The sequence below is a fragment of the Borostomias antarcticus genome (assembly GCF_949987555.1).
Source record: "Borostomias antarcticus genome assembly, chromosome: 15".
In the NCBI taxonomy this organism is placed as follows: Eukaryota; Metazoa; Chordata; class Actinopteri; order Stomiiformes; family Stomiidae; genus Borostomias; species Borostomias antarcticus.
The window spans coordinates 8,546,115-8,572,794 of NC_140248.1; the positions used below are offsets into that span (position 1 = coordinate 8,546,115).

A 26,680-nucleotide genomic window follows, 5' to 3' on the forward strand; every position below is an offset into this window, starting at 1 on the left:
ATCAGTTTTATTACCAGGTAGTTTTTACTAGGAAATGTGTATTATATTTGTATTTGATTATTATTATTATCATCAATAGTTATTGCGCTATACAAATAAAGTTTGATTTGATTTGAGCACTAGGGGCACATATCTCACTCAGATGCAACAGATAAAGACAAGGCCAGACTGCGGCGCATCATCTGCTCCACTGAGACGGTGATCGGTTGTAAACTGACATCCCTACAGAACCTGCACGTCTCCAGGGCTCTAAAACGGTCCAGAAAGATTGTGGCCGACCCCTCCCCTCCTGGTCACGGCCTCTTTGAACCACTCCCCTCTGGCCGGAGACTGCGGTCCATCGGGACCGGGACCCCGCGCCACAAAAACAGCTTCTTTCACACGGCCATCAGACTCAACAAAGCTTGTGTCCCCCCACGACTGACAATGTGTCCAATGTGTGTCCGGTTGGGATACAATCAGAGGTCGTGTGCAAGTGATGGAAGGGGTAGTCAGTGGGGGGCACTGCTACCCCTTCACTTGCACACGACACACATTGCACACATTGTATAAAACATCGCTGATCTATCACACTAGACTCTGCACACACACACACACACACACACACACACACTCACCACCCTCCCTTCTGTAGCTCTATTGTGTAATTTGCATTTGTGCCTTTATTGGTAATATTGTATCTTTTTTCAACAATTGTATTTGCACTGTATTTTGTATGTACTTGTGCACTGCCATGTATTTGCACTGTCCTGTCTTGCACCCTGTCCTATGTCGTCTCATTCAGTGTATGCCATTACCCTAGTCAAATTCCTAGTAGCCCATGCGTAAACCATATAGGCTAGGCCTACATGGCGAATAAACTGCTCATGAATCTAAGGTAATATAAGGCTGGTAATTGGGGTAAGTATGCAACTGCTGCTGGTTGGGAGGACATTGTTGTTGTTGTTATTGTTTATGATGTGTTTTATTTATTTATTTTTTACCAAATTGAATCCGTTTGGAAATTGAACTTTTCTTTGCCTGCGTAAAACAAGTCTTTGATGGTGCATCAATGTGGCTTTGGAATGAAGTTAACATTTGGGTTAAGTAAACAAAACGCCACTACATTTAGAGATCGGCGAGTCTATACTGCCTCTTTGTGGCGGTGTCAGCTACTACGCTTGTGGCCGTCAGTTTAAGTAGGTTGTTGTAATGTTGATTAAATGTGGATAGCATTTGACAGAATTTAGTCCGTTTTAATTCCACAGTGTTGATATATGTAAATTTGTTAGTAGGCTATGTATGTCGTGGTCCGCTCACAACTCAACCCAGCGTCCTTCACTGAGGATAAATCAGAGATTGGTCTCTGGTCATGTGACTTTCATGAATATAAACAGTGGACGACACATCGTTGTTGTTTACTTGTGCTGCAGACATACAGTAGAGCAGATATCATCTCCCAAGCCATGGCTACAGAGATCGAAGTATTTTCCCATTTTGAGGAAGTCCACTATGACAAATACGATTACTACAATTTAACCGAGTATTCCTGTCACGCTGGTGGAAAAGGAAGAACGAAGAGAGAAATTGGATTGAACACCAATCGCCATAGTCCTGCTGGGCACGAGCGAAAGATTGCTGAAAAATATCACAACAGCGAATTGAAACGCAAAGGAACCAAAAGCTCTTCATCTTGAAAGACTTATTGCCGGTAATGAGCGAGTGCTGGTGTTGTCTGTCACAATTGCATTTTTTGTTAAATATGTTTTCAGCAGGTTTCAACATCTGACACGTAACAGTGAACATTATCTCGTTATCTCTCAATTGTTGTTGCTGTTGTTGTTCTTGTTGTACAGCTGCCATTTTTCAACAGAAGAAAATTGCAGCTCTTGTTGACATTAAACTATGGTCTAATGTATTCCGTGCATCGTTCGTGATGTTTTCTTGCAGATTTTGGAAAATTATGCAACGCTGATATCCAACCGGCGTCAAGATGAACCTGATATGTGATCATGTAACATGATCCTGACGTACCCAGCGAACGGACTTGGTGAATGGCAAAAGGAACACGCCTTGGTCTCGAGAACGCTCCTATTCCACATCACTGGAGGTCCTAGGAGCTCTCCAGTTAAACCAGTGTGCACTGTGTACTGTGCACGAGTAGTTTGGGTTGAATGGATGTACTCTATAGGCTACTTCGGGTCTATTCGTTTTGATAACGTTACTGTTCAGTTATTGCTTTATAAAATAAAATCATAACTGTTGATTGTGTCTGTTTATTACAAAGAAGATTGTGTTTACACGTTTTTGAACATATGGACAATGTTTTGATGCAGGCCAAATGTAAAGGCAATTTTCCCCCTGGCCTGTAGGGGTCACTAAAACACATGCTGCCATAAACCACCCCTCTTGTCTCTACGTTGGTTCTTAGTTTCCTGGATGCACGTGCATATTTTCACGTTTGGGGACGCGTGGATTTATTGAGGCAACTAGAGATTGTCATTTTGCGAACATCAACAGCGATAATATTACAGACAATTAAGATGCAAATCTGTAATGTGTGTAGTGACCGGACACCCAAATATCGATGTCCAGCCTGTAAAATCCGATAGTGAGTATTGGTTGGACTGATTGTATGATTACATAAAAACATCCAACTAGCTAGCCATAGCTAACTTTTCGCTAGATTGTGTAGCTCTATATCTTGCAGCAGCTCTCTGTTTACCATCACAATAAACTATCTTGTTTCCTACAGTTGCTCGCTCAATTGTTACAAGACGCACAAGGGTAAGACGCCTTGTACGGATTCTGATAGAAACGGTACAATCTATTTCTTATCTATTTATCCATCACGGCATCTTTGACGATCCTCCCTTCCCCCAGATACCTGCCTACCCTCAAAACCGACCCTGCAGCCCCAAACTCATGATTTACAGAGAGCTTATAATAATGACGGTAGGTTATGATATCATTTTTTCTATATCAGGCAACACCTGTATGTGTCACAAACATGTTTGTTGGCCAAATAACCACATGGTCTATGGTGTTCATTTCTAGCAGAGACATGGACAGCTGAAGATCTCCTGGATGAAGATGATCACACAGATAAAGTCTCACTTGAGAGGCTTCAACTATTAGGTACAAAATGGGTTTGTCTTAAGTACTTTTAGGTTGAAACCTGAAACTAATGCATTGATGTTATGGCCTCACATTCCCCATTTTACCTTTAGTCATGTTGCCATACATGCAGTCCAGTACATTAGCCTGAAAAAGTGTATTAGTGAAAACGTGTTAAAATGTCATTTTTGTGTGTAACCATTCACTACAGGTGAATCAGAGGAGCTCAGAGATCTCCTTCGTAACCCCCACCTCCGCCAGCTGATTCGCGCCATTGATGCAGCAGACTGCAAAGCAGAAGCAATGAAAGCTGCTATGCAGGAGCCACTTTTTGTGGAGTTTTCTGACCAGTGCTTGACAGTTGTGGAGAGAAATTTAAGTATTGTTAACCAAATGCAGTAATATCAAGAGTGACTTCTATGATGCAGAAGTGCTGCAGTGCATATTCAGATGGGACTGTCATTCTTAGGATTGTTTTTTTCTTTCACTTTTGGATTCCTTTTACAGGCTGTCCACCTACTGTATGACCCACATTGAGTCAAGTGATCATATATTTTGTAATAATTTTACTTTTAGACCAAATAAAACCTTTGGTTCAGTCTATCGCCTCTGTAAAGTGCACTTACAAATAAGAGCTCAAATATCAGGTTGCAAAATATTTATTTTAAACATGGAACCATTACAAAGACAGTTTGCACATACAGTACACACCCATCTATAAAAGTTGTGATGGTACAGCTAGCTTTAAAGGTAATGTTTCTTAAAATAAAACATTTACTCCGGATTTGTGATTGAATGTACCCTTATCACAAATCCTAGATATGCACAACTTAAATGCAAAAATAAATTTTCAACAGACATCACAAACTACTGTAGTGGTACACAAGTATAAATAGCCCACAATCAAGTTACGTCATGGCATTCCAAGCATTGTGGCACAAATGTTTTTTTTTCCTCAAATAAAGATGAGCACAGAGTTGTCATTTGGTCAGCAGCAGTATCAAGTTGAAGATTATAAAGCTTGTTCTAATCTTTTGTTATTGTTAAATATGTGAAATGTCAGATACACAATTCCAGAAGAAGTTGAGAGTTCATTTCCCTTGCATGCAAAACACTAGTGTGACGTCTCCAGTAAAGACCATTACATTTTCATAAATATCATTACATTTCAAAAGTGTCTTTTTGTAAATGTCCAGCTTTCCTTTACTCCAGGCATTTAGATTTGTCAGTCAACTGACAATACATACAAAAGAACATGGTGACCTACACTTAATGAAAAGATAACTTGGTTCAATAATGCAGCAGTCTGACATTAAAGACAGTCTTTACTATTGCAAAGACATAATATGCCCTGAAGCAACAAATTCCTACAGTACTCATGAATAAAAAACCCTTTAGTACATTCTTGAGTTAACTCCAGGTTTAGAGAAAGGCACTTGGCACTTCGCCTGAGATTTTAAACAATGATCCCAAGGAGGTAATTTTTTACATCTTAAAAGGTGCTATGATTGAGGCAGCTCATTTAAAGTGTTGAGTATAAAGCAGGAACATAGAAAATAAATTATAGAACACACTACAGTCAGGTCTTTTCTAGCAGAATCTGGTTAAAACCTGTCACTGCATCACACATCTGAGCTGGCTGCATGTCAGCGTAGAGCAGTGGCGATCGCTGGTAGCGGAGCTTCACAGAGCCCTTGAAAGGAAACAAAATCCCTAATGAGATTGTGTGGAGGTATCAAAAACAACTGTATAATGTACATACAATTCGGGTAATATGTTTAGTGAATGTACTGTGTATGGCATTAGTTTTTACTCCACTGTGAGGAAATGGGTGTGGTCTTACCCTGGGCTGAGCTCTGATGGAGGCCACGCCCTGTTTGAACTGGTTAGTCTCCACCCTGTACTCCCCCCTATGGAGGGGCATGCTGAGGAGTGCCATCACAGACATCATCTTCTGGAAGCCTGTGGCAGTCATGGACACAGTAATGGTAGGGGCGGAGGCTAGGGCCAGGCCCATGGGCCAGCCTCGCACCATGACAGGCTCCTGGAAGCTGGGAAGCTTAACTGAGCCCCTCTCCTTGAGGATGGGATCCAACACTGTCAGATCCACCTCCTCCTGGATGTCTTCAGCATCATCCAGCTCCGCCTCAGCCAGGGCGTCCATTAGCGCCTGCCATATCAAAACAGAACAGTCATGCACAACTCGCCACAGACAGGAAAGAACGGCTGTTAATATCCAGTCAAACCCTGATAAGGATCCTCACCCTCCACTGCCTCCAGGAGGTCTGGATGGTTCTTGCTGCTCTCTGCCACCTCTCGACTGTCCTCCTGACCAGCCAGGACCGCACCGCTGCAGGGAATGACCAGAACAGAGCCAATGAGCCAACACAGACCTCCGAAAAGCTTGTTCAACATCCACTGTGTAAGATGCAGGGCAATTGACTAGTGTTCATGGGGCTTGCAGTCATTAACAGGTGCAATGTTGTCTTGTACAACGTTCTTATTGAACAACATTCAATCCTGAGTAAATAATTTAATCAGCGATGTCACCAGTGAGAACATCCTTCATTAGCATCATCAGATGCAGATGGTAAAATTATCAAAACAAGTCAAACGTTAATTATATAGCACATCATTTCAAATACAAAAGCAAAACAATGCAATTCACAGAAAGAAAGGGGGGTATATACACATATATACTGATCCTACTCCTAATTATGGCCAAGGTGTTCAGGTCAAGGTTATAATAGTTTCGCTTTTTTTCATTCGTTTTTATTTTTATATCGTTTTAACTTTTTGTTTTCAATTTCAGTTTGGTTTTAATTCGTTTTTAAAGCGGGTTTGCTAGTTTATTTTTTTGAAAATGCTTTGCGAGGGCACAGCTAAAAGATTTGGAGGATAGATTTCATATCCACCCAAAATACTAGGCTTATGTATGAAATGAACCAGGTCCAGCCTGGCTTATGTGCGAGGCTGGCTTGTTTCTGTTCAAGACTGGTTGGACGGAAGCTAGTCATGCCACTGAAAAGCTGTGAATGGAAATGGCATGAAATAATGTCTGATAAATTATGATAGGTCTTGTCGCCTGGACAAATCAGTTCCAATGCTTCCAATTCTAATCCAGCACAATAAGAGCGGGATAGCCAGTTAGCTCATGAGCTCACAACAACTAGCAGCAGCTTCCATAACATTAATGGTAGCGGTCAGTGGATAAAGCAGTTACACTGATGATTCCTGTAACGTGTTGCTGCAATTGGTTCAACTTCTATTTCTGGACGAAGGTAAGGGATAAACCCAGATAACACAAGGCTAGCGGACCTACAGCGGGTTCCTGATGGACGAGTTGGCGGACCTCCGGCGGAATGTAATACAAGGCTAGCGGACCTACAGCGGGTCCCCGATGGATGAGCTGGCGGACCTCGGGCCGAATCCGCTGGCGGGTTCCTGGACATTTGCACATCGAATGGCAAGCGGACCTCTGGCAGATTATTAGCGTCAGGGACAGTGGTCCGCTAGTAATCCAAAATGCTCCCGCTATTGCTCTACCACCATTCCACTGGTAGTTTACTGTCTATATCCTAGGCCCATTGGCCCTAGGCTCATGGATTTATATTGCTAAATGAAATTACTCTGAACATTTTTTGGGTAACCCTTCCTTTCATAGTCCCCCAACTACTAAACATTTACCTGGTAAATACATGCAAAGTATAGCCTAATATATACTGGGTAATTACTGAGACACCTATACTGTAGGTATAAATTCAAAACAGGAGTATTTCAAATGTTCAATTACTGCACATACATTCAATAACTGACATAGCACCACCAGGTAACCACATTTTTACATAGCTTCTATAACATCCAGTGACAAAAAATCTTCCACACCAGGGCTTGAACCCCTGACCTTTGGCATGGGAGGCGGATGCCCTATCCACTATATTACCGCAGAACTTGATACTGTGCAATGTCATAGTCTTTTTATTTTGGTGTACTGGGACCACTGCCTCTTGTGGTGGCAACATAAAAATGCAGGTCAACAACGGGACAGAGGAATTGACAACCTGACATTTGCTATCTTTGGTGCGTGACGCCACACACACAAAAATAACTTTCTCTATAATTTTATTTTAGTTAGTTTTGTTAACACACAATACAGTTTCAGTTATCATATTTTTGTAAAGCCTCATTTTTATTTTCATTTCTGTTAACGAAAATGTTTTTTCCACACCTTAGTTTTCGTTGTTTCGTTTTCGTTAACTATAATAACCTTGGTTCAGGTGATCTTAAATTGATCTGTTCTTTCTAGAAGGATAATAAGAAGTGACAACTCAATCATGTCCCGTCTATGCTCAGGGGGAACCAGTCAGTGGCTATTGGCCAAACAAGCAGGTCATGGCTGACAGACACAGAGGCTGGAGCTGGGCCACTGAGCCATGTACACTGACTCACACCCAGGGGATTTAGGGCTTTACCTGCTTGGATCAGGGTGGCGGCTCGTCTCTGGGCATGACGCCTGCGCTGGCAGTACCTGCGCCAGCAGCACTGGATAGAGAAGACCTTCTGGGAGAGCACCCTGTTCCTGTGGTCCTCCAAGAGCTCCAGCTGTGGGAGAGATCAGAGCAGATCAACGCTGGGGATTAGACCTTGGCCCAGACTTGCTTAACCTCACACTGCCTGCTCATGTCTGGAACAACTTAGGATCAGGGCACCTGGACCTCCATTCAACAGACAAACACAAAGCCCCATAATTATACATATATATATATATATATATATATTATATATAAGTGTATAGATATTCTCTTGCTGAGGAATGTGTATTCATCACTGACCATGGCCTGTGTCAGAAACACTTTGGTCCTCCCACAGTGCACCAGGGAGCTGCGGGTCTCACTGTTAAGAGGGTGCAAGGGGTCAATGGAGTGACCTTTTAACACCCCTCTGAGAACATCCGCCACAGTTGAGCCAAGAGCGTCCTTGTTGTCAGCCTCCAAGCCTGGATCAGAGGGGGGTGGGGTCAGAGACAGACTGGGAGCTGCCCTAAGCACGGTACACAAACATCACGCAGGGCACACAGATCTTAAACGTAAGACATGTATAAACATTTAGATTCAAGGCTGAATAAATGGTGAGGAAGCTTGGTTGAGGTTCAAGGTTAAATTAATGTTGACAAGATTGTGTTACAGTACATGCCAAACCACAGTGATTGAATGCCCAGGTATACACTTGATAACATCATTCCGCATACTCACAGTCCTAGGTTTTAAGTGGAGCATGCAAAAACAGTATGGTTGGTCAACAATGTCTCATCCCACTAAAACAACTACAAATAAGATAAGAACATTTCAAGTACATTAACTGCATCAAGTAATGATGGGAAATGAAAGTACAGCATGCCATGCAACAGAGATTACATGGAAACCACATAAACATGCATTTACCTGACAGATTCTATAAGAGTTGAAAAGGTTATTAGAAAATTCTGGTCTTTCAGGTCTCCATAGCAAAGAGAGGAGGGGAGGGGAGAAGATCAAATGTACTGAGAGGAGAGTTACTGTAGCAGGAGAAGTGGAAAGGGTGAATCAGCAGAGCAGGGAATAGAGAAAAGTACACATTTGAAAATGGTATTCACCCGGTTGTGAAAACAAAACTAACCCCTCAATATTACGATAATAGCCCATAATAAGTATCTCCACTTTTGTCATCAAACCTACCATTATCTCTGGCCCCTTGGGGAAAGATTTTAGATTTCGAAATCAGTCCATAACGTCGTAGAAAGCTTGTGTAGGGAATTCTGCATTAGAAGAAGAAAAAAAACGGAAATTACAAGTGGCTGTCGAAATCAAATTAAAAGATTCACAGCTCCTTAACAAAGAAACATTACCTTATTGGAAAGCCTGCTGCACTGATGTGTATAGTTTCCACAATTCCACAGGCCTCCAGTTGCATAATAACCTAATTAATAATTCACGAAGAGAGCAGAATGAAAATAACCAACAGTAAGACCATAATGAAATGTAAAATGTTGGCCATCATGATGACAAATGTTCTGTGCTATATCTGCCTCAGACTTCAATAAGTAGTTAAGAGCAGTTAAGAGTCTTGACATCATTGTGTTATTATTTGGATAAATTTGGTGGACTACGATAAACCATCTGTTAAGTACAAGGTGCTAAAGCGTTCTGACCTACCTCCTCTTTTTTGAAGGTTAGCGGCCTGCAGTCTGAGTTAGGTTTGATGCAGCGGGTGTAATGAGGAGTGGTGGTGTGCAGGATCTTCATCAGACTCTCCAGAGAATTCTACAGCGAGACATTAACACAGTAAGTGCGAGCTCAGGACCAGATGGCTAGGAGGGATTCAAGGGACCAATATAATTAAGATAACAACATGATGAAACCATTCAGTTAACTCTCACCTTGAACTTAGATACCACCGTGACCACTTTGCTAAGTCCCCTGGTGTCTTCGTTCTCTGTGTCGGTGTCAGAAAACAGCTTTTGGAGCAGAGGATTCTCCGATTGCTGAAGCAGGTAGATAAGCTCTGGAGGGACTGGGTCCTACAGGTAGGGAACAAGAGTGAGTGAGTTTCGCATACAGAACCCTTGAGCATGTCTAGCTATTAACAACTATGTTGTTGCTCTACAACTACGGATGGTACTTAGCACCTACCATACGTTTTCCACCATACCTTGTTCTTCTCCATCATGCCCTCGATCTGGTAGTTGACTTTCCCAGCATAGTGGGCTACAGTGAAGTGTGGCTGCTTGCTGAACTTGTCCCAGCTCATGTTGGCATTATCAGAGAGCTCCTTCTCCAGACGACCCCTGAACTGCCTGGCGTCTGAGGCCCGGTTGAGACGGCATTCCTGAATCGACAAAAAGACAACCATAGACATGATACAGGTAAAGTGAATAGATAACAGTATTACTGTACTGACAAGGAAACTAAAGAACCGACTTTGTACTTTTTGTTTGATTTTCTTGTTTTGTAGTTATAATAACAAACAGACCTCATTGAGGAGGGAGAAAACGCCTGTAGGGCTTCCCTCTATCAGATCCAAACAGCCCTGGTTGTCTTGGTATTTGACGAAGGACCACTCCAATCCTTCCAACACGTACTCCTCCTAGGGGGGTTTGCTGATTAGTTTACTTTCATTTATTTACTGAGGCCAAAGGTGCTAACTAGCTTGAGGCCCATTCAGAGTTCCTACATCAATTTCGGAGAAGTTAAGACTACATGTGAAATTTGTGACCTCTTTCCACTTGGAATAAACAGTTTGACTGAACAAAAAACTACCTGCTGAGCTTTGAGGTAATGGGCCACAAAGTGCTGCTGTAATTTCTCATTGGCATAGTTGATGCAAAGCTGCTCCAGGTTGTTGTGTTGGAAGCACTCAAACCCATAGACATCCAGCAGACCTAGAGATTACAGAGAGGACACCATGAGTTTAACCCAACGGATGTGTGTTCAAAATTAGTGAATGATAATCAGATGATGAAATGTACCTATGAAATTGCACCAAGTGGAGTTGTCTGCACAGATACTGTCGTTGATGAATGTAACCAACCATTCAAACAACCTGAAGAGAAGTAGAAAGTGGAAGAGGTAAAACATTTTATTCATGAAATAATCACAGGACAGCAATTTTCTCTCACATGAAAATCTGTCTATTTTTCATTTTCAACCCTCTATAATGTTTTATTTCAAATTGTGCCCAAAACATTTATTGTAATTACCGTACACATACGAAGAGGGTGAATGAGGGAGAGGAACTTTCCATCATGGCACAGCAGGGCTGGACCTCAGCCCAGCTAACAGACCAGTAGAGATTTCTCTAAACAAGGCTTTTGCCTCCGTCTCTCTTTACTCACTGGGCATAGATGACCTTGGCAAGGCAGTCTCTCCTCACGCTACACTCTGACAGGGAGCAGGGCTTGAAGAGGGCGCTCTGCTTCCCAGCCATCAGGGTCCTCACCCTCAAACATGTCTGGAGCGCCTCTGCTGGGACGCGCAGCAGGGAAGCTGTCCTCTGGAGAAAGTCTATCAAACACAGAAGAATAGATGAAGTTACAGAATAAAAGGTGTCCCAAGTGTTATATCACACGATGCCATGTGAAGTGTATTGTAAACATAAATAAGTTTATATACCTTTCGATTGCTCCTCAAGATCACATGGTTGCGATTCATCCGTTGAGCAGAAATTCACATTCCCCAACTGAAGAAGACCAGCTAATATCTGTATTGCAAAACCCACAAGAGAGGAGGATAGTGGTGGGTTTGTAAGCACTTACGTGGAGACTATGCTTACAAATGTCTTCATGTAGGTGATTTACCCTAAATATTTGTCCCCTCCTCTCCGCATTGATGCCAAGGTGCACCATCGCCTCTACAGTCTCTTGAAAACAATCTTCTGCACAACAATAAAGGAGAAGAGCAACATATGAGCAAGAGACCCCAAAAATCAATACAAACGCTCAGTATTTTACAACATGCAAATCCACTGGATACAGAGCATGAAAAGCCTGGACTAACCCTCCAATATCTTTTCGGCATTTGGAAGCCAAGAAAAACTTTGGTCATGTGACATCCTCCACTCCTTCCTTTGTTCCTCTGTGGCTCCTTTCATCATCTGAAAAACATCCATTGTGAACATCCATCGTGTTATTATAGTGATTTAGGTTAATGCCTGTAATTTGAAATATGTGTCAATAACTTGCCTGGTAAAATATGTGGAAGTTCCTCTCACTGGCAGGTTGGCAAGCCACCCTGGTCTTCTCCAGCAGGTATGTTTGGACTGAGGCCCCCACTAACAGCTGGGACCTGCATGACAAAGACGTGTGCACCGGTGTTACAGGCATGATAACAACAGTGCTTCAACTGGCTCATTAAATCTTGTTTAATAAGTGTCTACAGTAAAAGCAAACAATTGAAATGTCAGCATAAAAGTGGAGTGGGGGACAAGGATAACCAGAAGTACCTGTTCAGTTGGAGCTGGATGTATTTTCCAAATCGGCTACTGTTGTTGTTTCGTAGCGTACAGGCATTGCCTGGATAAGGATGAGTGATAAAAATGTGGAATGAGCAACTGTCCACAGCAACAAACAGCATGTCAACTGGACTCTTTAATAGCCATTTGCCTCACCGAAAGCCTCCATGATAGGATTGGAGTCCAAGACCCTCTTCTCAATCCTCTCCACTGTGTCGTTTCTCTTCTCCACAGAGGAAGAGGCTGCCACAGTGGCATAATATTTCATCAAGCATCGCGAGGTCCATGTCTATGAGAAAAGCATAACTTGTAAGGTACAGTGGAATTTCACAGAACGAAACGTTCCAGCTAGACGTTCATCTACTGTACTTGATCATTTTTATAATAAGGCAATTTACCTTTCCTGCGCCACTCTCACCACTGACCACCAGGGACTGGTTTGTCGGCTCCACTTGGCCCTGCACATTTCTGTAGGCCTCTTCTGCCACAATGAAGATGTGGGGTTTGAATTCCTATACAGAGAAAACAATCAATATCAGTTTCATTGCATGCAATGACCCCTACAGACTCCTTAGTCCTTACCAGCCTTTCTTGGGGAAGAGACCAGCGGTTGTTCTGCATACCTGGGGCTGAGGAGCACAGTGGTATTCCTTCATCACATCCAGGGAGTAGAGGCCTGGGAAGGGTTGGAAGGGATTGAGTGCCACCAGAGTGCAGCCTGCATGGGTGTAGAAAACCTTTGCAGTGTACCTGGCCTGGAGGCATTTTAGCACTGGGAGAAAAAAAACACAGAGGAATGAAAGATTTATTAATAAGCCACATCCAATTTTAGTCACTCATAAGTGGAATTTACAACCATCCAGAATCATAAAAATACCCCAAAGAGCATCCCTCCTCAATGTCCAGACTCGGAACCAGACTCAGAACCGGACCGAAGCACAACTGAGCAGATTCTACTTTTCATAGTATTATTTCCAAGACATTGTCACGATGCAACGAGTAAAAATCATCTGCTTTCTCCACTGCAAGGAGCACCTCAGGCAGGTCTTCTGCTTTGCGGGGTCGGCGTTGGCAGTGTTGCCAGATTTTGAGGTTTTCCGTCCATGTGGGCTACCTTTGATGACATTGGGCGGTTGGGAAGTTGTCAATCCGATCTGGCAACACTGGGATCATGTGAGTTGACAGCGCAGATGAGTTGACAGCACAGCTAATGTTAATTCCGTCTGCAGTTAGCTAGCTAGTAGTTAGCCTGACTTTAGTTTTAGCCTTAGTGAATTGGTTGGGAGGGGGTGTTGTGGGGAAATGGTGATTTGTATTATAAGACAGACCTTTGGATTATTGGAGGAAAAAATGGTGGACCTTTAGGATTTGTATTTGAGTACCCCTGCCATAGAGTGACTTTTTAATAGGCTTACCTGTCATTGGGGTCACTGGGTTGACTTTGGTAAGATCATCATAGGTGTGCAGCTGACCCTCATCTATTAGAAAGGCCTTGATCTCTCCCTCCAACGAGTCATTGAGGGACAGGCGATGGGAATGGACCTTCTTTCGGAATCCTTTCACCTGTGCCTAAAACCCAGAGAAATGAGTTAGACATAAGGTAGTAGGTACCCTATATGACACTGGAGATAGTGTTTGTACATTAACAGAAAAATGTAAGTATTACAGCAGTGTAGTGTTGTCAGAGAGGTGAGGTCTCATGCATATACTGTCTAGTGTTCAAAACTACCTGTCAATCAAATGGGGCATCATATGACATATAAGATAACTTATTTAGTGCCTATAGTCTTTTTGTCATTTTAGTGCACATCATTGGTAAAATTTAGACACACACGCTGGCCCTGCACCTGGTTTACAGAGGACAACACCATCCATTATTATTATTATTGTTGTTGCTGTTGTTGTTGTTGTTGCTGCTGCTGTTGATGTTGCTGTGTTATTATGCTGAGAACGCATGCCCAAAAAGCATAAAAAGATTAACCAATGGAGGATATAACTTAAGTGAATAACAAATAATATTGGAAATGACTGTAGTTTATGTCTCATCTCACTCCACCCCAGAAAAATGCATGCTGCTAATTTAGCTAAGTTAGTAAAGTTACCTGACCAGAAAAGATCCTCGACGCAATTAATAATATAAATCAACTAGCTATGTATACTACTGTTTTGCTGTCATCTCGTGAGCAGAAGTGTTTCGATGCCCTCGTCGGCTTTCCATACCTTTTCCCCATGTTCATATCCTGTGCGTTGGCTCTTGTCAAAATTCATGGATTTGGCACAAGTCCCGCCCTTGGAAGCGAACTGTGGAAAAACTGGCACTGACTGTTCTGTCAGACGAGTCTTCTTGTTACAACAAAATAATCCCGTTGATCAGTTATTTAGAGTGAAGAATTTAAAATCCATGCTCTCCAAGTTCAGCCGCCATTTGACAGATAATCCAATCAATACTCCCTTTGCTCTGCCATAAATTCCACAGACAAGGACAAAACGCAGCCTCGACGCCTGGGAGCTACACTTGAAACATGAGCTGTTAAAAATGACCGAAATGTCATTGGCTACAACTGCACGCCTTTGTCGTGACGTAGAACACAGGAACGCCCCTTTGTAGAACGCGGAAACGAAACTACAGGACATACAGGTTTGAAAAAATAATCACAATATATGTTTACACGCAGATCCTGGGCAACGCTTTCTCTCTGAATGTAGTGACCAGTTTGACTTTTGTCTTTTATCTGAAGAAGAAACCTGCGGTGGGTAATAAAGAAACGAACGTAACACGATTTAACAAGGTGTAAACGTTAGTTTGCTAGTAGCCCCATATGTGACGCTATATTGCCGCTTCGCTAATATGATATCATCCCACCTCCTTCCCATAGGAGAACGGGGGAAAACGGTGTTCCGGGGGACTTCTAACCTATTACCCGACGTCGTATCTCAAACGTGAAGGTATCCACATGTTCCTACGGATGTCTATAACAACACGGGGTGTCAAAATGATAGGCCGGGGTGAAACAATCGTTTAAATCGGATTATTTGACAGACTGTGACTAACATTTTCAATGCAACTGCTTCTTCAGATTTTCTTGTGTTAGAAAACTCGTTAAACTCGTTAGCCGAGTCTGCTAGTAACGCGAGAAATACTGAAGAAGAAGCAGTTGCATTGAAAACGTCTGTCAAAGAATCGGACATCATTTTCAAGGTGACGAAGCGGCATATATATAGCGTCACATATGGGGCTAATTTGCTAGCAGCCTGGCAAATGCACTGCATTCAATTATGATGACCATAGATATAATACAGTTCTAGGTATCTATGATGATTACATTTTGTGATAATAGATTTCATCTCAAATCAGAGCTACAAATATGAATGTTTGATGACCACTAAGGTTTGTAATTAAATATTTAAATGAACCACTATTTGATGATGTTAACATAGCTACGTCTACCCATGATTGAACATTCGGATTGAAGACCTTGTCATTAAAATGTCAATTTCTTTTGCAGGCAATGTCACAGCGGGAATTGAAAGAGGCATTTGTTAGCAATCTAAATGGGACCAACCTTAAAGAGGTTGTGCTGGGCTCCTTTCTTGCACCACTGTGCCTTATCAGTAGAGGACTAATTTTGATCCTGTATCATCAGAGCAAGGGAATACTGCCGCTTCCCTGGATCGCCCACCTCTTTCTGGACTTCTGCATGCTTATACTACCCCTCGTTCTGTCATGCACCATTCTGAGTGACATTCTTCCCCTAGTTATCATGAGCTTAGCAGTTGTTGCAATGGGTGTGTTTATTCAGATTTACCGTCACAGAAGCCCTCCTGCTGTTGAACACTTCCAAGATGCCATCAAGAGATTCCTGCAGAGCCATGTTCAGTGCAACCAAGTTCCCTTTGTAACCGTCTTTCGGGTGCTTGTCAATGTGAAGACAGCCATAAGCATTCTAGCAGTCGACTTCAGCGTGTTCCCTAGGCGTTATGCCAAAACAGAGACCTATGGGACAGGGATCATGGACTTTGGTGTGGGAGCCTATGTCCTTGCAAATGCGCTGGTCTGTCCAGAAGCAAGGGGGAAGGAGGTTTACGGATCCAAGTTTGCTCATGTTATTAAACAGCTCTTGTCTGTTTGGCCCCTGGTTATTCTTGGTGTGGTAAGGTTACTGAGTGTCAAAATGACTGGCTACCATGAGCATGTATCAGAATATGGTGTGCACTGGAACTTCTTCTTCACACTAGCTATAGTCAGAGTGGTGGCCTCTGTGCTCTTGGCTCTATTCCCTCTCAGTTGGTCATGGCTCGTGGCCCTTCTTATTGGTGGTCTTTACCAGATTACCCTTGAATGTTCTGGACTGAAATCTTTCATTATCCACAACAGTGACAGGACAGGGTTTCTACAAGCCAACAAGGAAGGCATATTCTCTGTTGTGGGCTACATAGCCATCTACATGGCTGGTGTCCAGATTGGACTCCATATGATGCGGCCAAGAACACAAGTAAAAGACTGGTTCAGATTGATCGGTCATCTATTGCTGGGAAGTTGTGTACTGTATATTACTTTGTACATATGTCAGATATTCATTGAGCCAGTGTCTCGGAGAATGGCCAATGCACCATTCTGCCTATGGACTATTGCACAGTCTTTGTTTTTTTTGTCCTGTCTAGCTACTGCTGATATGGTGTTAGTGTTTTTGAAAATTGCATCAAGCTGTTGCCTGGTTTCATCATCATGGAATCCACAAAAAAAGGACCTTTCTTCACCTGAGGATAAAAGCAAAATAATGGATGGACTTTGCCTCATTCAAGCTGTCAATCGCAACCAATTGTTATTTTTCATGCTTGCAAATATAATGACAGGATTGACTAACATAGTAGTGGACACATTCAGTAGCAGTGATAACTTTGCAGTGTGTGTTTTGCTTTCATACATGTTTATGAATAGTTTTGTAATATTCATTTTACATCTCTGTAAAGTAACAGTAAAATTTTGGTAACTCTTTTGTCAAATGGGATATGTTCAGCCTGTATGCCTTTCATTCCTATACACACTTTAGGTTTTGAGCATAAAACATACAATTTGTAAGATTGAGGCATAAATAACATCCGGTCCCCTGGACACTGTTCCATCTTATTGAAAATGTTTCTTGGCGAGGTATTGCAAACTTTTACAAGGCATGCTATGCAAATATCTGTCACGTGGCAATGCATTACATAATTTCTGAATAAAATATGTTTGGGAATTAAAGTGATTTTATTCGCGTTTTCTGTGAGCAAATCATTGATTCGACGTCTCAACTGCGACCCCTAGTGCTCATGACCGTTTCGAGGTAGAGCGTCAAGCTACGTCTTGAGGTCAAAGGTCGGGTTGGCCAGGCTATCCAGCTAGCGAGAGAAGACTCCGCCACTTCTTAGCTCCTCCTCTGTCGCACTTGTTTGTTTTCGTATAAAAAGGCAACTTTCAAATCGGGTAGGTAAAATACGACAATTGTTTACGTCTTTCTAACAGTGTCAGTCTATTCACGTAACTTCTGCAATTAGCTAGCACAAGCGTCGTGTCTCGAAATCGTATCTATAAGGTGAGCTAGCTAGCTAGCGTTAGCTATCCTGGAAGTCCACGGCGTTTTGAGGCCACAATTTATATTCTAATTTCCTCAACCCGCTGACAGCAGCTAGCTAAGCTATTGTGCAAGTGTCACTCGACACATATTTCACTACAGATTGCCAGTTTATGCATATAGTGTAAGCAAAGTTTTGACAGTCATGTTTGAGTTAGTTTTACATTGTTATCTCATTAGCTTAGTTTGTTAGCCAAACGAATTAGCTAGCAAGCTAACATGTTCAGCTTAGCTAACGTTAGTTGGCAATTTATCGTCGGGGAGGTGCACAGCTAGCTAAGCTAACCTTAGATAGCTAACGTTAGCCACGATAAATAGGTCATAGAGACCAGCTGCTACATATCAACGTGATGCCGAGTAGATCATCAGTATTGCACACATCTTTATGGTTCACCCGAATATACGTCTCTTTTGTAACTAACTAGGTATCGGTTCACCGAAAGTTGCCTGCCAGCTCGTCTGGGACACTTGAAATGACCCGCGATGTAATGGTGTGTTCGTTTGTGGTCGGAGGTGGCAAGTCGCAAGTGGCAAACTACCTACCTCCGACCTGTGTGCATTCGAGCTATATACCATTATATCACAGTTACCTAGTTATATCTATATACCATTATATCACAGTTACCTAGTTATATCTAGTGCATTCGAGCAACTGGGGGCTGAGAAACATATCCGAATTTGCGACGAGGAAGTGCGAGTTCATGCGGTGTTTTATTTAATAATTCCTAGTAGCAAGTCGCAATTTGCCACCTCCCAGTTATAAACGAATGCACCATAAGCGTTAGCCTAGCCATTGGTGAAACTGCGAATGCCACCGGATTTGCTCAATGTGTCCCCTCTTGTGTGCAGGCAGTAACACTGCTATCTACCACACTGCGATCACACTACGATCACACCACAGAGCTGGGAGACATGGCGCGTCTGGTTGCGGTGTGCAGGGACGGGGAGGAAGACTTCCCTTTCCTCGCCAGGCAGATCCCCCTTTACATTGACGACACTCTCACGGTAAGAAATTGCTAGTTATGTTTCTGTCCCATGTATAGGCCGCAACATTTGCTAGGCTTCGTATTAGATTATCCGCTTTGAAATGAGTGTTCACCCGGGTCAAAAGCTCCAGGTGGCTAGCTGAATAGCAAGGCCTATGAAGTAGCTAGCGTTTGCTAGCCTGTCCTCCAACCGGCTTGCAACTAGCGATGTTGTCTTGCTAGTTTGACTGTCTTGTTATTCAGACTATAAAGCTCTTTGTGTCAATTCGATAAAGGGGTATTCACTATCATGCTAGTATCTATTGTATTTGTACTAGCCAATTCTCAATTTATACTTCCAAACTCATCATGCTAGTATCTATCGTACTTGTACTAGCCCACCCTTAATTCATACTTACAAACTATAAGCCAACGGGACGTGCAAATTGCTCATTGTTGTTGCAATGTAGGCGATCTAAAGACGCGTTGTCTTTGTCATGCAATCAGTGCTACAGTATATTGCCATGTGCAGATTTCAGACCATTCATGTGTCCTCTCCTGTTCTCCATTTTCAGATGGTGATGGAATTTTCTGACAGTGTGATGAACCTCAACAGTCACCAGATAAACAGCTCTCAGCTGAAACAATTTGTTCATGTAAGTGCTCCCTAATGTTAGAGAATGGGGTACATCCTAGATTTGAGACTATAGAACAGGATACTTTGCGGGTAGGCACACACCTTCATCTCTTCAGCATGTTGACAGTGTTGTAACAGGGAGTGTCTGCTTCTCGCCACAGTATCACAGCATACTGAAGCAGCAGGACCTGAACATCGCCATGATGGTGACATCCAGGGAGGTGTTCAGTGCGCTGTCCCAGCTGGTGCCGTGTGTGGGCTGCAGGCGGAGCGTGGAGCGCCTCTTCTCACAGTTGGTGGAGTCTGGCAACCCGGCGCTGGAGCCCCTCACGGTGAAACCAACCGGAGTGCTCTCTGTCACCAAGGCTTGCCTGTCTGACGCCAAGAAGCTCTACACCCTCTTCTATGTCCACGGGTAAGACATCTTAGCATACATACTCTTTACAGTCAGCTTTCTCTTCTGTCATTACCAATTTCTGAAAGTCAAATCTACAACATATTTTAAGGATAGTCACTGAATATCAATAGGCAATTAGGTATCATTGCTTCTTGTCACAATCAATGTTTAGATCATGCAGTAACTGTGGGTACTGCTCTTGTGCTTGATTGCTCTATAGGTCAAAGTTGAATGACATGATTGATGCCATTCCAAAAAGCAAAAAGAACAAACGATGCCAGTTGCACTCCTTAGACACGCACAAACCCAAGCCTTTAGGGTGAGTCACGTTCACTTTTTTCTTCTGTATCATCTTGCACTGTTATATCCCATATTATTTACAAGATCAGACTATTGTAGAGAAGAAAGTTGTAAATCCTGTTTATTCAGTTCTTGACACTTGAAGCATTCTCATCTAGGCCTGACCATTAAAAATGTATGTGTCAAATGTGTCTGAGATGTCTTAATTAATCTATAGAAAAGGAAGCTCAGAGAAAGCGGTAGGTTTAGAGAAAAACAATGGAGGAGTCAAGACAGACAACAGATGTAGCATCGAGTTTCACTTTGGACTGTTTCAGTTAACCTGCAGGTAGGAAGAACAGTTTGTTCACTGAGAAAGATTTGAAGAAATATCTCAGAATACTTGCTTATGCCAGCCGTGAAATATTTGAGTTCATTGCTATGAGTTTTCTTTTCTGAGATTGCCACGTACATCATTTAGCTGTTACTGCATGTAATATTTTAATGTGTGCTTTCTTGAGACTCATTGTATAAGGGCTGGTACAGATACCATTTGATGTTAACTCCTACATTGAACACCTTGATTGTAAAAGTTTGTTTCTTGAGTGTGTGTTTTCGGGTGAAGGCAGTCATAATGGAGAGCATGGGTGTGTACTCACAGGGGAAGCTGGATGGATGTGTGGGAGCTCATGTCTCAAGAGTGCAGGGATGAGGTGGTCCTCATTGACAGTGCCTGTCTCTTGGAGACCCTGGAGACATACCTACGCAAACACAGGTAACACTGTCTGTGTTGTCCTTCAGTGTGCTTTGTGTCTCCCTTTAACAAATCCATGTTTTATAGATTGGCGTTTTAGAATCACCTTATCACCACCCTAACCCATATCCATGAATGCAATTACTTGAAGTCACTTTGAATAAAAGTGTCTGCTAAATAACTATAATGTAATGTCACTTTTGCTGCACAGGTTTTGCACCGACTGTAAGAACAAGGTACTAAGGGCATACAACATATTGGTGGGAGAGCTGGACTGCAGTAAAGAGAAGGGCTACTGTGCTGCCTTGTATGAGGGTCTCCGCTGCTGCCCACACGAGCATCACGTCCATGTGTGTTGTGAGACTGACTTCATCGCCCACCTCCTAGGCCGGGCCGAGCCTGAGTTTGCTGGAGGCTATGAGTAAGTAAACCACTAGAATGGGTTATCATATACTGTGGTACTTCCAAATGTTTGTATGCCGTTCACCATTTGTTTACATGGTCATATTGTAGATCAGATGGAGGTATCTGACATATTGTCTTCTGTTAGACGTAGGGAACGGCATGCAAAGACCATTGACATTGCACAAGAGGAGGTCCTAACCTGCCTGGGGATCCACCTCTATGAGCGGCTGCACCGAATCTGGCAGAAACTCAGGGCAGAGGAGCAGACTTGGCAGATGCTCTTCTACCTGGGCATCGATGCACTACGCAAAAGCTTTGAGGTTTGTTTCGTGCGTGACTGTCATCTGACATGGGTACATGATTAAATTATGTTGATGGATCTTGGAGCTTAATGTGTTCCACATACAATTTATGATCCAGATGGCAGTGGAGAAGGTGCAAGGAATAAGCCGGCTTGAGCAGCTGTGTGAGGAACTGTCTGAAGAGGAGAGGGCGAAGGAGCTAAAGCAGGAAAAGAAGAGGCAGAAGCGCAAGAACAGGCGTAAAAACAAGTGTGGTTTTGACATGTCGGAGCAGGAGGCAGAGGGCAAGGAGGAGAATCTGGATGAGGTAATCCTCCACCCCCCACCTCTCCCTCTCTCTCCATCTCTCTCTCGCTCTGCAGGAAGTGCTTTGGTTGTATGACGGGATGTGAGAGAGAAACCCTTTGGCACATTTCCTCATGACCTTTTGATATTATCTTCCAGCTAATGACATGTGACATGTTGCCATTGTGGCTTTCAACAAGATAGCAAGCAGCTATTTTCAACTGTATATCATTTTCAAATATCAGCATTCAGCAGTGCCCACTTTCAAATGGTAGCAATGCTTGCTAGTGCTTGTTCGTGCTCATGTCATGTGTAACTCTGGTCCATTCTCTGTTGTCCTGCAGGATTCATTACCACCTGTGGAGGGAGGCTGCAAGGCCTGTGGCAGCCAGGAGGAAGCCGGCTGTGTTGAAGTTATTGTCACCAACGAAAGCACTTCCTGCAGCTGTTCAGACAACGCCATCCTGGGCTCCCCGAAAGTTAAGAAAGGTAATTCTGACTATCAACCGACACTCAAGACCAATCCTCACATTCAGGGTAAGATCCTTTGTACCAGTGCCTTCATTTCCAAGTTATGAACACGTTTGACAGGTGAACTTAGGTCTGTTTTCGGTGTGCTCCTCCCAGGGTTGTCTCCCCACGGCAATGGGAGTGACTGTGGCTACTCCTCCAGCATGGAGGGCAGTGAAACAGGCTCCCGGGAGGGCTCTGACGTGGCGTGCACTGAGGGGATCTGCAACCACGACGAAGCAGGTCAGTTCAGAACCGCTCCATCAGTGGGCACGGGATGTGCCTCACATCCATCAATAATGTCCTTTGACCTCATCTGGTCCCCATTTTCCTTGGCATCTGTCCCCGGCAGGAGACTTCACATGTGGCCATCACTGTGCTGAGGACAAGGAGGAGGACGGCGTGGACAGCTGTGTTGAATGCTGGGCCAACTCTGAGGAAAACAGCAAGGGCAAGAATAAAAAGAAGAAAAGGAAGAGCAAGGGCTTATGCAGTGATCAGGTGAGAAGGGAGGTCACAGTGGGCAGTGCCATTTTTCTGACTGCATCTCTGAAATGGGTGAAGCATAAAATGCCTTTTGCTTGTTGGCAGGGTGAAAAGGCAGAGGGTTGCGTGGCAGAGGGGAACAAGAAAGGTCACAGTGTTCCCTCATCATCGTCACACACATGCAGAACCAAAGAGACGTGCGCCACCTTGTGCTGTGATACATTTGCCAGCATTGCACTGCAGTTACCATGGGCAGAACTTCAAAAGAACATGAGCCATTACCTTGGGCCCCCAGAGGATATGTGTGGTCAAGGGGATTCCAGTGCCATGAGCCTTATGGAACTTATGGTCAGTGAAATGTTTTCAAATTTCAAATCTAGCTACAATGTAATCAGTGTTTTATTGTTTTTACCTTACCTTCTCCACTATTGATCTGTATACTGTAATATGGTAGCAATGTTTGTCTGCTTTGCGGCAAGTAGTATATAGTATGTGTCTTCAATATTTATTTTCTTTGCTTTGATGTAAGTATGTAGTATGTGGCTTCGCGCCATTTTCCCAGACAGATATTTCTGGAAACCCGGATGTAGAGTGTGTGGTTCATCGAATCTCTTGCTTTTATATTGAAACAGAATGACTCTGAAGTGACTTCCGATGAAGAGAACTGTCTCACACAGGATGAAATCCAGGCATTCGTGGAGACCAACAAGTCCTTCTACAACAACCGCGATCAGTACCGAAAGCACCTAAAAGATAAATTCACCAACTACTGCCTCTCCACCGAGCAGAGCCAATCAGTCTGTGGGAGAAAGTGGTTTGCCACCACCAGCGTCAATTAGTTCATATTAGCACACATTCAATCTTTATACGGGAAAACACATTACCACTGCTGTGTCGCCTTTGAAGAGAAAAAAAAAACGGAAGTATATTTGGTGTCTTGTTCAATTGTTTCTTCCTTTGTTTGAAGTAAATGTGATTCTTAATTTTTCTGTCAGCCTTTCGGTGTCTCACTCACTCTCTCATACTTTCCTGTCCACCTCTTGCCCCACCCTCCTGTCGCCCCTGACCAAACCCAGCTGTTTTTCCTGGACTCATGTAGGGCTGCTGGTGCAGAGCACAGTGGAATTGATAATCAAGCTTGCAAGCTGTGACATTAGGGTTAGATGTTGGTAGTCTTATATTTTGTTTTATTGCATTTTCCATTTTCTTTCACTTCATGCGATACTTCATTTTAGTGGCAAAGGTTGTACCAATAAATGTGTACAGAAATTATCTGAATATAAAGATTTTACAGAGAATAAACATCCATTTATAATGAGATTTGGATGTAATGTTAAGAGCGCAATGTGCAAAATTTACTAAATAAAGAATATTTATTAATATGCATTACAAGGTTGTCTTGTGTTTGTATGCTACAAAATCCTTGTCTCATGCCAGGAGGTTGAGGGGTGTGCTCTGCAATGATGGCATGCCTTTCACAATGCTGTTTTATAAACCGCCAGTAGATGGCGGTATATGATAGCCCATTTTCAGTTATAGCGTACTAATGTATAGATTGTAAATTTAGATGGCAATGTGGATTGTGGTCTACACCTTCATTTTACACAATTTAATCAGCGATTTTTAGATGCATAAATAAGGCCTATGGGCCTATTGATTACCTTTTTCTATGAACATTGGAGATACAAGTGAATAAACCCACATTCTTGAACAGAGAAAATCGATAGGGTATTGAAATCAAGAAATGTTATCCGAAGCGAGGGCCAGGAAAAGTTGCATCAACTAGCGAGATTTCTGTAAACTGACTGGGAGGTGATGGCAACCAAACACATAACCCAACGGTTGCCATTTAATATTTAATCCCGAGCGCAGGGATTGGGCTTCCGTGTAGTGTTTTTTTCCGGGATGCTGCGAAAGCAGGATTAGGGAGGGTTGGATGGTGTTACAGCACGCCCCATAACACTGTTTGACTAGTTTGAACAGACATACCGTAGCAAGTAAACGAAACGTGTCGTTCACTGCAATAGTATTGTGAAAGTCTAGTTGAATCTAGATTTCTAATCCTCTGAGATGGAGCGCTGGAAAGGCAGAGTGGCTCTGGTGACGGGAGCCTCGGTGGGGATCGGAGCGGCTGTTGCACGCGCACTTGTCCAACAAGGCATGAAGGTTGTCGGGTGTGCCAGGAATGTTGACAAGATAGAGGTAAGAAAATATTAAACTTAGCAAAAGTGACAAAACTGTTGCAGATGATATCTGTGAACTAGGTAACGTTAGTTACTCTGGTTGATGAAAGTGTGCCGCAGACCAATTTGCAAGATGTAGCTAGCTTGCTAGTTAGCAGGCTACCAGATTAGCTGTCTTGTTAGCCAGCTATTGGTAGCCATTAGATAATACTGTGATTACATGGATGCTATTCATGCAGTCTAGCTAGTTCGTTTGATTGATAGCCTAAAGTAAATGTATGGTACAAAATAATAAAAAATAATTTAATCCGCATACAGAGCAAGAATAAATATATTCACAAATATTAAATATAAACTAATAATTTTTTTCTCCTGAATCAGTTAGTCTACTCATTTGCGTGTCCCATAATGTCTCTTGCACTGTTTTCTTTATTTAACATGTATTTTTTGGCAACAACCGTCCACAAAGATATACATTCAGTTGATATTTTGCAAAACATCTGAACACCCTGTGCGGGCTATTATTACTGTGTCGCTCATATCTGGATTGTGCAATTGATTTAGCCCTCCAACCATTTATTAACTGGCCTCCTGTAAATCGTTAACTGCACTAGCTTTAAAGGCGCTGTCCTTGACTTTTGCAAGACACTTAGCCCTCATCCTTTAAAGATTACAGCACGTCTCAAACTAGTCCTAACTTTACTGATAAGGAAGCCCCAGTCCACTTAAAGTTCGGAGTTCTTCGTTGCTCACGGTTCTACCGGAGAATGTTCGTAGTAAACAATCATCATAGTTAAAATTGAAACGCACTGCCTCTTCTCAGATGATCTTTAATGTATAATGAGTGTATGACACTTTACACCACAAGCCAGCTCCCTTTTGCCAAATATTTGGCCAGCCGGGTGAAGGATCTTTTAGATTGGGTGGAGGTTGGAGGAGCAATTGGCTTTCAATGTGTTCTCTGGGACAGACTGAATGAGGCCTCTGAGAGTTATCTGTGTTTGAGCAAGGGGGACAAGGCTGGCATTGTAGCCCTCTTCTATGCTCACTAGGGACTGCTGTAGCAGTGCCAAACTAGGCGTACTCTGAAAGTGGGGATTGTAAAACTGTCCATCACCATGCAATTGTTCTCAACTTCCCCCTGGTGCTCTTTTCTACACCGGAAAATAAGGTGATCTGATGAGTACATATCCCCGGAGTGATAGCAGACAAGACATACAGCCTATAGTGCTCATGAAACCATATCTCTCAGTGCTCTTATTTCAAGGCATTTCCTGTATTACAGAAGCTTGAATTAGTTAGAGAGGGAGTGTGACAGCAGTGTCTCTGGGGGGGGGGGGGGTAGAGGGAGCTGTGTAGTCGCCATGGGCTGCCTGCAGGAATGGAGGGAGGAAGGGAATGGCATTGCACCTCCCAAGAAACAGCAGCAAGCAAGGCAGTCAGATTCCAATCCACTCCTAGGAAGTCTCAGTGAAGAATCTGTACTCTTTTCAGAGTATCACCCTACCTACTTGACTACCAACCTGCTGTAGTACATGTTTACTGTCCTATTGTCACACCTAGCCTATGGTCCTGTGGTTTTATTGATTGTTCTTCTTGAAGGTGCAAATATAATTATGATGATGATGATGATGATTATTATTATTATGATTATTATTATTATTATAGACTAGAGTCTAGGCCTATGCAGTCATGGATGGTACATGTCAGTGCCACACCAGCCTAGATGAGTTAGGTTATGACTGAGGCCAATACTGCCAGCTGATTGTTGAACTTGTTGAACT

General features: G+C 42.9%; 5 protein-coding genes across 9 annotated transcripts in view; 4 read left to right on the plus strand and 1 right to left on the minus strand.

Moving 5' to 3' along the window:
- Window positions 1-2,455: 2,455 nt before the first annotated feature.
- Window positions 2,456-3,688, plus strand: znhit3 (zinc finger, HIT-type containing 3). Its single transcript, XM_084450496.1, has 5 exons — window positions 2,456-2,590; window positions 2,735-2,766; window positions 2,863-2,934; window positions 3,037-3,117; window positions 3,308-3,688. Exons 1-5 carry the CDS (start codon window positions 2,523-2,525, stop codon window positions 3,496-3,498), a joined length of 444 nt encoding a protein of 147 aa, XP_084306622.1. The 5' UTR covers window positions 2,456-2,522; the 3' UTR covers window positions 3,499-3,688.
- Window positions 3,689-4,586: 898 nt separating this feature from the next.
- myo19 (myosin XIX) lies at window positions 4,587-14,433 on the minus strand. The gene is made up of 24 exons (XM_084449404.1): window positions 14,302-14,433; window positions 13,497-13,650; window positions 12,705-12,853; window positions 12,480-12,593; window positions 12,238-12,370; window positions 12,073-12,142; window positions 11,813-11,915; window positions 11,628-11,724; window positions 11,429-11,505; window positions 11,244-11,331; window positions 10,967-11,135; window positions 10,601-10,674; window positions 10,392-10,513; window positions 10,105-10,218; window positions 9,784-9,960; window positions 9,512-9,652; window positions 9,288-9,395; window positions 8,981-9,051; window positions 8,811-8,890; window positions 7,929-8,092; window positions 7,569-7,698; window positions 5,361-5,446; window positions 4,940-5,266; window positions 4,587-4,789 (listed from the first exon to the last, which is right to left on the minus strand). Exons 1-24 carry the CDS (start codon window positions 14,347-14,349, stop codon window positions 4,676-4,678), a joined length of 2,910 nt encoding a protein of 969 aa, XP_084305530.1. The 5' UTR covers window positions 14,350-14,433; the 3' UTR covers window positions 4,587-4,675.
- Window positions 14,434-14,699: 266 nt separating this feature from the next.
- Window positions 14,700-17,244, plus strand: pigw (phosphatidylinositol glycan anchor biosynthesis, class W). 2 transcript variants are annotated; one of them, XM_084450002.1, is made up of 3 exons: window positions 14,700-14,831; window positions 14,958-15,027; window positions 15,588-17,244. In XM_084450002.1, the coding sequence occupies exon 3, from the start codon at window positions 15,591-15,593 to the stop codon at window positions 17,070-17,072; it is 1,482 nt and encodes a 493-aa protein (XP_084306128.1). In that variant the 5' UTR covers window positions 14,700-14,831; window positions 14,958-15,027; window positions 15,588-15,590; the 3' UTR covers window positions 17,073-17,244. The 2 variants fall into 2 exon arrangements, with proteins under 2 accessions (XP_084306128.1, XP_084306129.1); XM_084450003.1 differs by lacking the exon at window positions 14,958-15,027 and having other exon boundaries at window positions 14,706-14,831.
- A 203-nt stretch (window positions 17,245-17,447) lies between these two features.
- Window positions 17,448-23,669, plus strand: ggnbp2 (gametogenetin binding protein 2). Of its 4 annotated transcripts, none has more exons than XM_084449428.1 (14): window positions 17,448-17,545; window positions 18,543-18,698; window positions 19,234-19,314; window positions 19,457-19,710; window positions 19,913-20,011; window positions 20,633-20,746; window positions 20,937-21,146; window positions 21,276-21,450; window positions 21,551-21,739; window positions 22,062-22,254; window positions 22,345-22,470; window positions 22,580-22,728; window positions 22,819-23,061; window positions 23,346-23,669. In XM_084449428.1, exons 2-14 carry the CDS (start codon window positions 18,606-18,608, stop codon window positions 23,550-23,552), a joined length of 2,133 nt encoding a protein of 710 aa, XP_084305554.1. In that variant the 5' UTR covers window positions 17,448-17,545; window positions 18,543-18,605; the 3' UTR covers window positions 23,553-23,669. The 4 variants fall into 4 exon arrangements, with proteins under 4 accessions (XP_084305554.1, XP_084305556.1, XP_084305555.1 ...); XM_084449430.1 differs by having other exon boundaries at window positions 22,828-23,061; XM_084449429.1 differs by having other exon boundaries at window positions 22,583-22,728.
- A 966-nt stretch (window positions 23,670-24,635) lies between these two features.
- dhrs11a (dehydrogenase/reductase 11a) overlaps window positions 24,636-26,680 on the plus strand; it is a 29,602-nt gene continuing 27,557 nt past the window's right edge. Inside the window, exon 1 of the mRNA XM_084450478.1 lies at window positions 24,636-24,915. Within this exon, the coding sequence (XP_084306604.1) occupies window positions 24,784-24,915 (132 nt within the window). The 5' untranslated portion in view covers window positions 24,636-24,783. The remainder of the gene's footprint in view (window positions 24,916-26,680) is intronic.

Coding starts and splice junctions, on each gene's coding strand:
- znhit3 (XM_084450496.1), top strand. CDS start 2,523: ATGCAAATCTGTAATGTGTGTAGTGACCGGACACCCAAATATCGATGT. Junction 2,591..2,734: donor CCAGCCTGTAAAATCCGATA/GTGAGTATTGGT, acceptor TGTTTCCTACAG/TTGCTCGCTCAATTGTTACA. Junction 2,767..2,862: donor TTGTTACAAGACGCACAAGG/GTAAGACGCCTT, acceptor CCCTTCCCCCAG/ATACCTGCCTACCCTCAAAA.
- myo19 (XM_084449404.1), bottom strand. CDS start 14,349: ATGAATTTTGACAAGAGCCAACGCACAGGATATGAACATGGGGAAAAG. Junction 10,219..10,391: donor ATTACCTCAAAGCTCAGCAG/GTAGTTTTTTGT, acceptor AAACCCCCCTAG/GAGGAGTACGTGTTGGAAGG. Junction 9,396..9,511: donor CGGTGGTATCTAAGTTCAAG/GTGAGAGTTAAC, acceptor GTCTCGCTGTAG/AATTCTCTGGAGAGTCTGAT.
- pigw (XM_084450002.1), top strand. CDS start 15,591: ATGTCACAGCGGGAATTGAAAGAGGCATTTGTTAGCAATCTAAATGGG.
- ggnbp2 (XM_084449428.1), top strand. CDS start 18,606: ATGGCGCGTCTGGTTGCGGTGTGCAGGGACGGGGAGGAAGACTTCCCT. Junction 20,012..20,632: donor CACAAACCCAAGCCTTTAGG/GTGAGTCACGTT, acceptor GTGTACTCACAG/GGGAAGCTGGATGGATGTGT. Junction 20,747..20,936: donor ACATACCTACGCAAACACAG/GTAACACTGTCT, acceptor TTTGCTGCACAG/GTTTTGCACCGACTGTAAGA.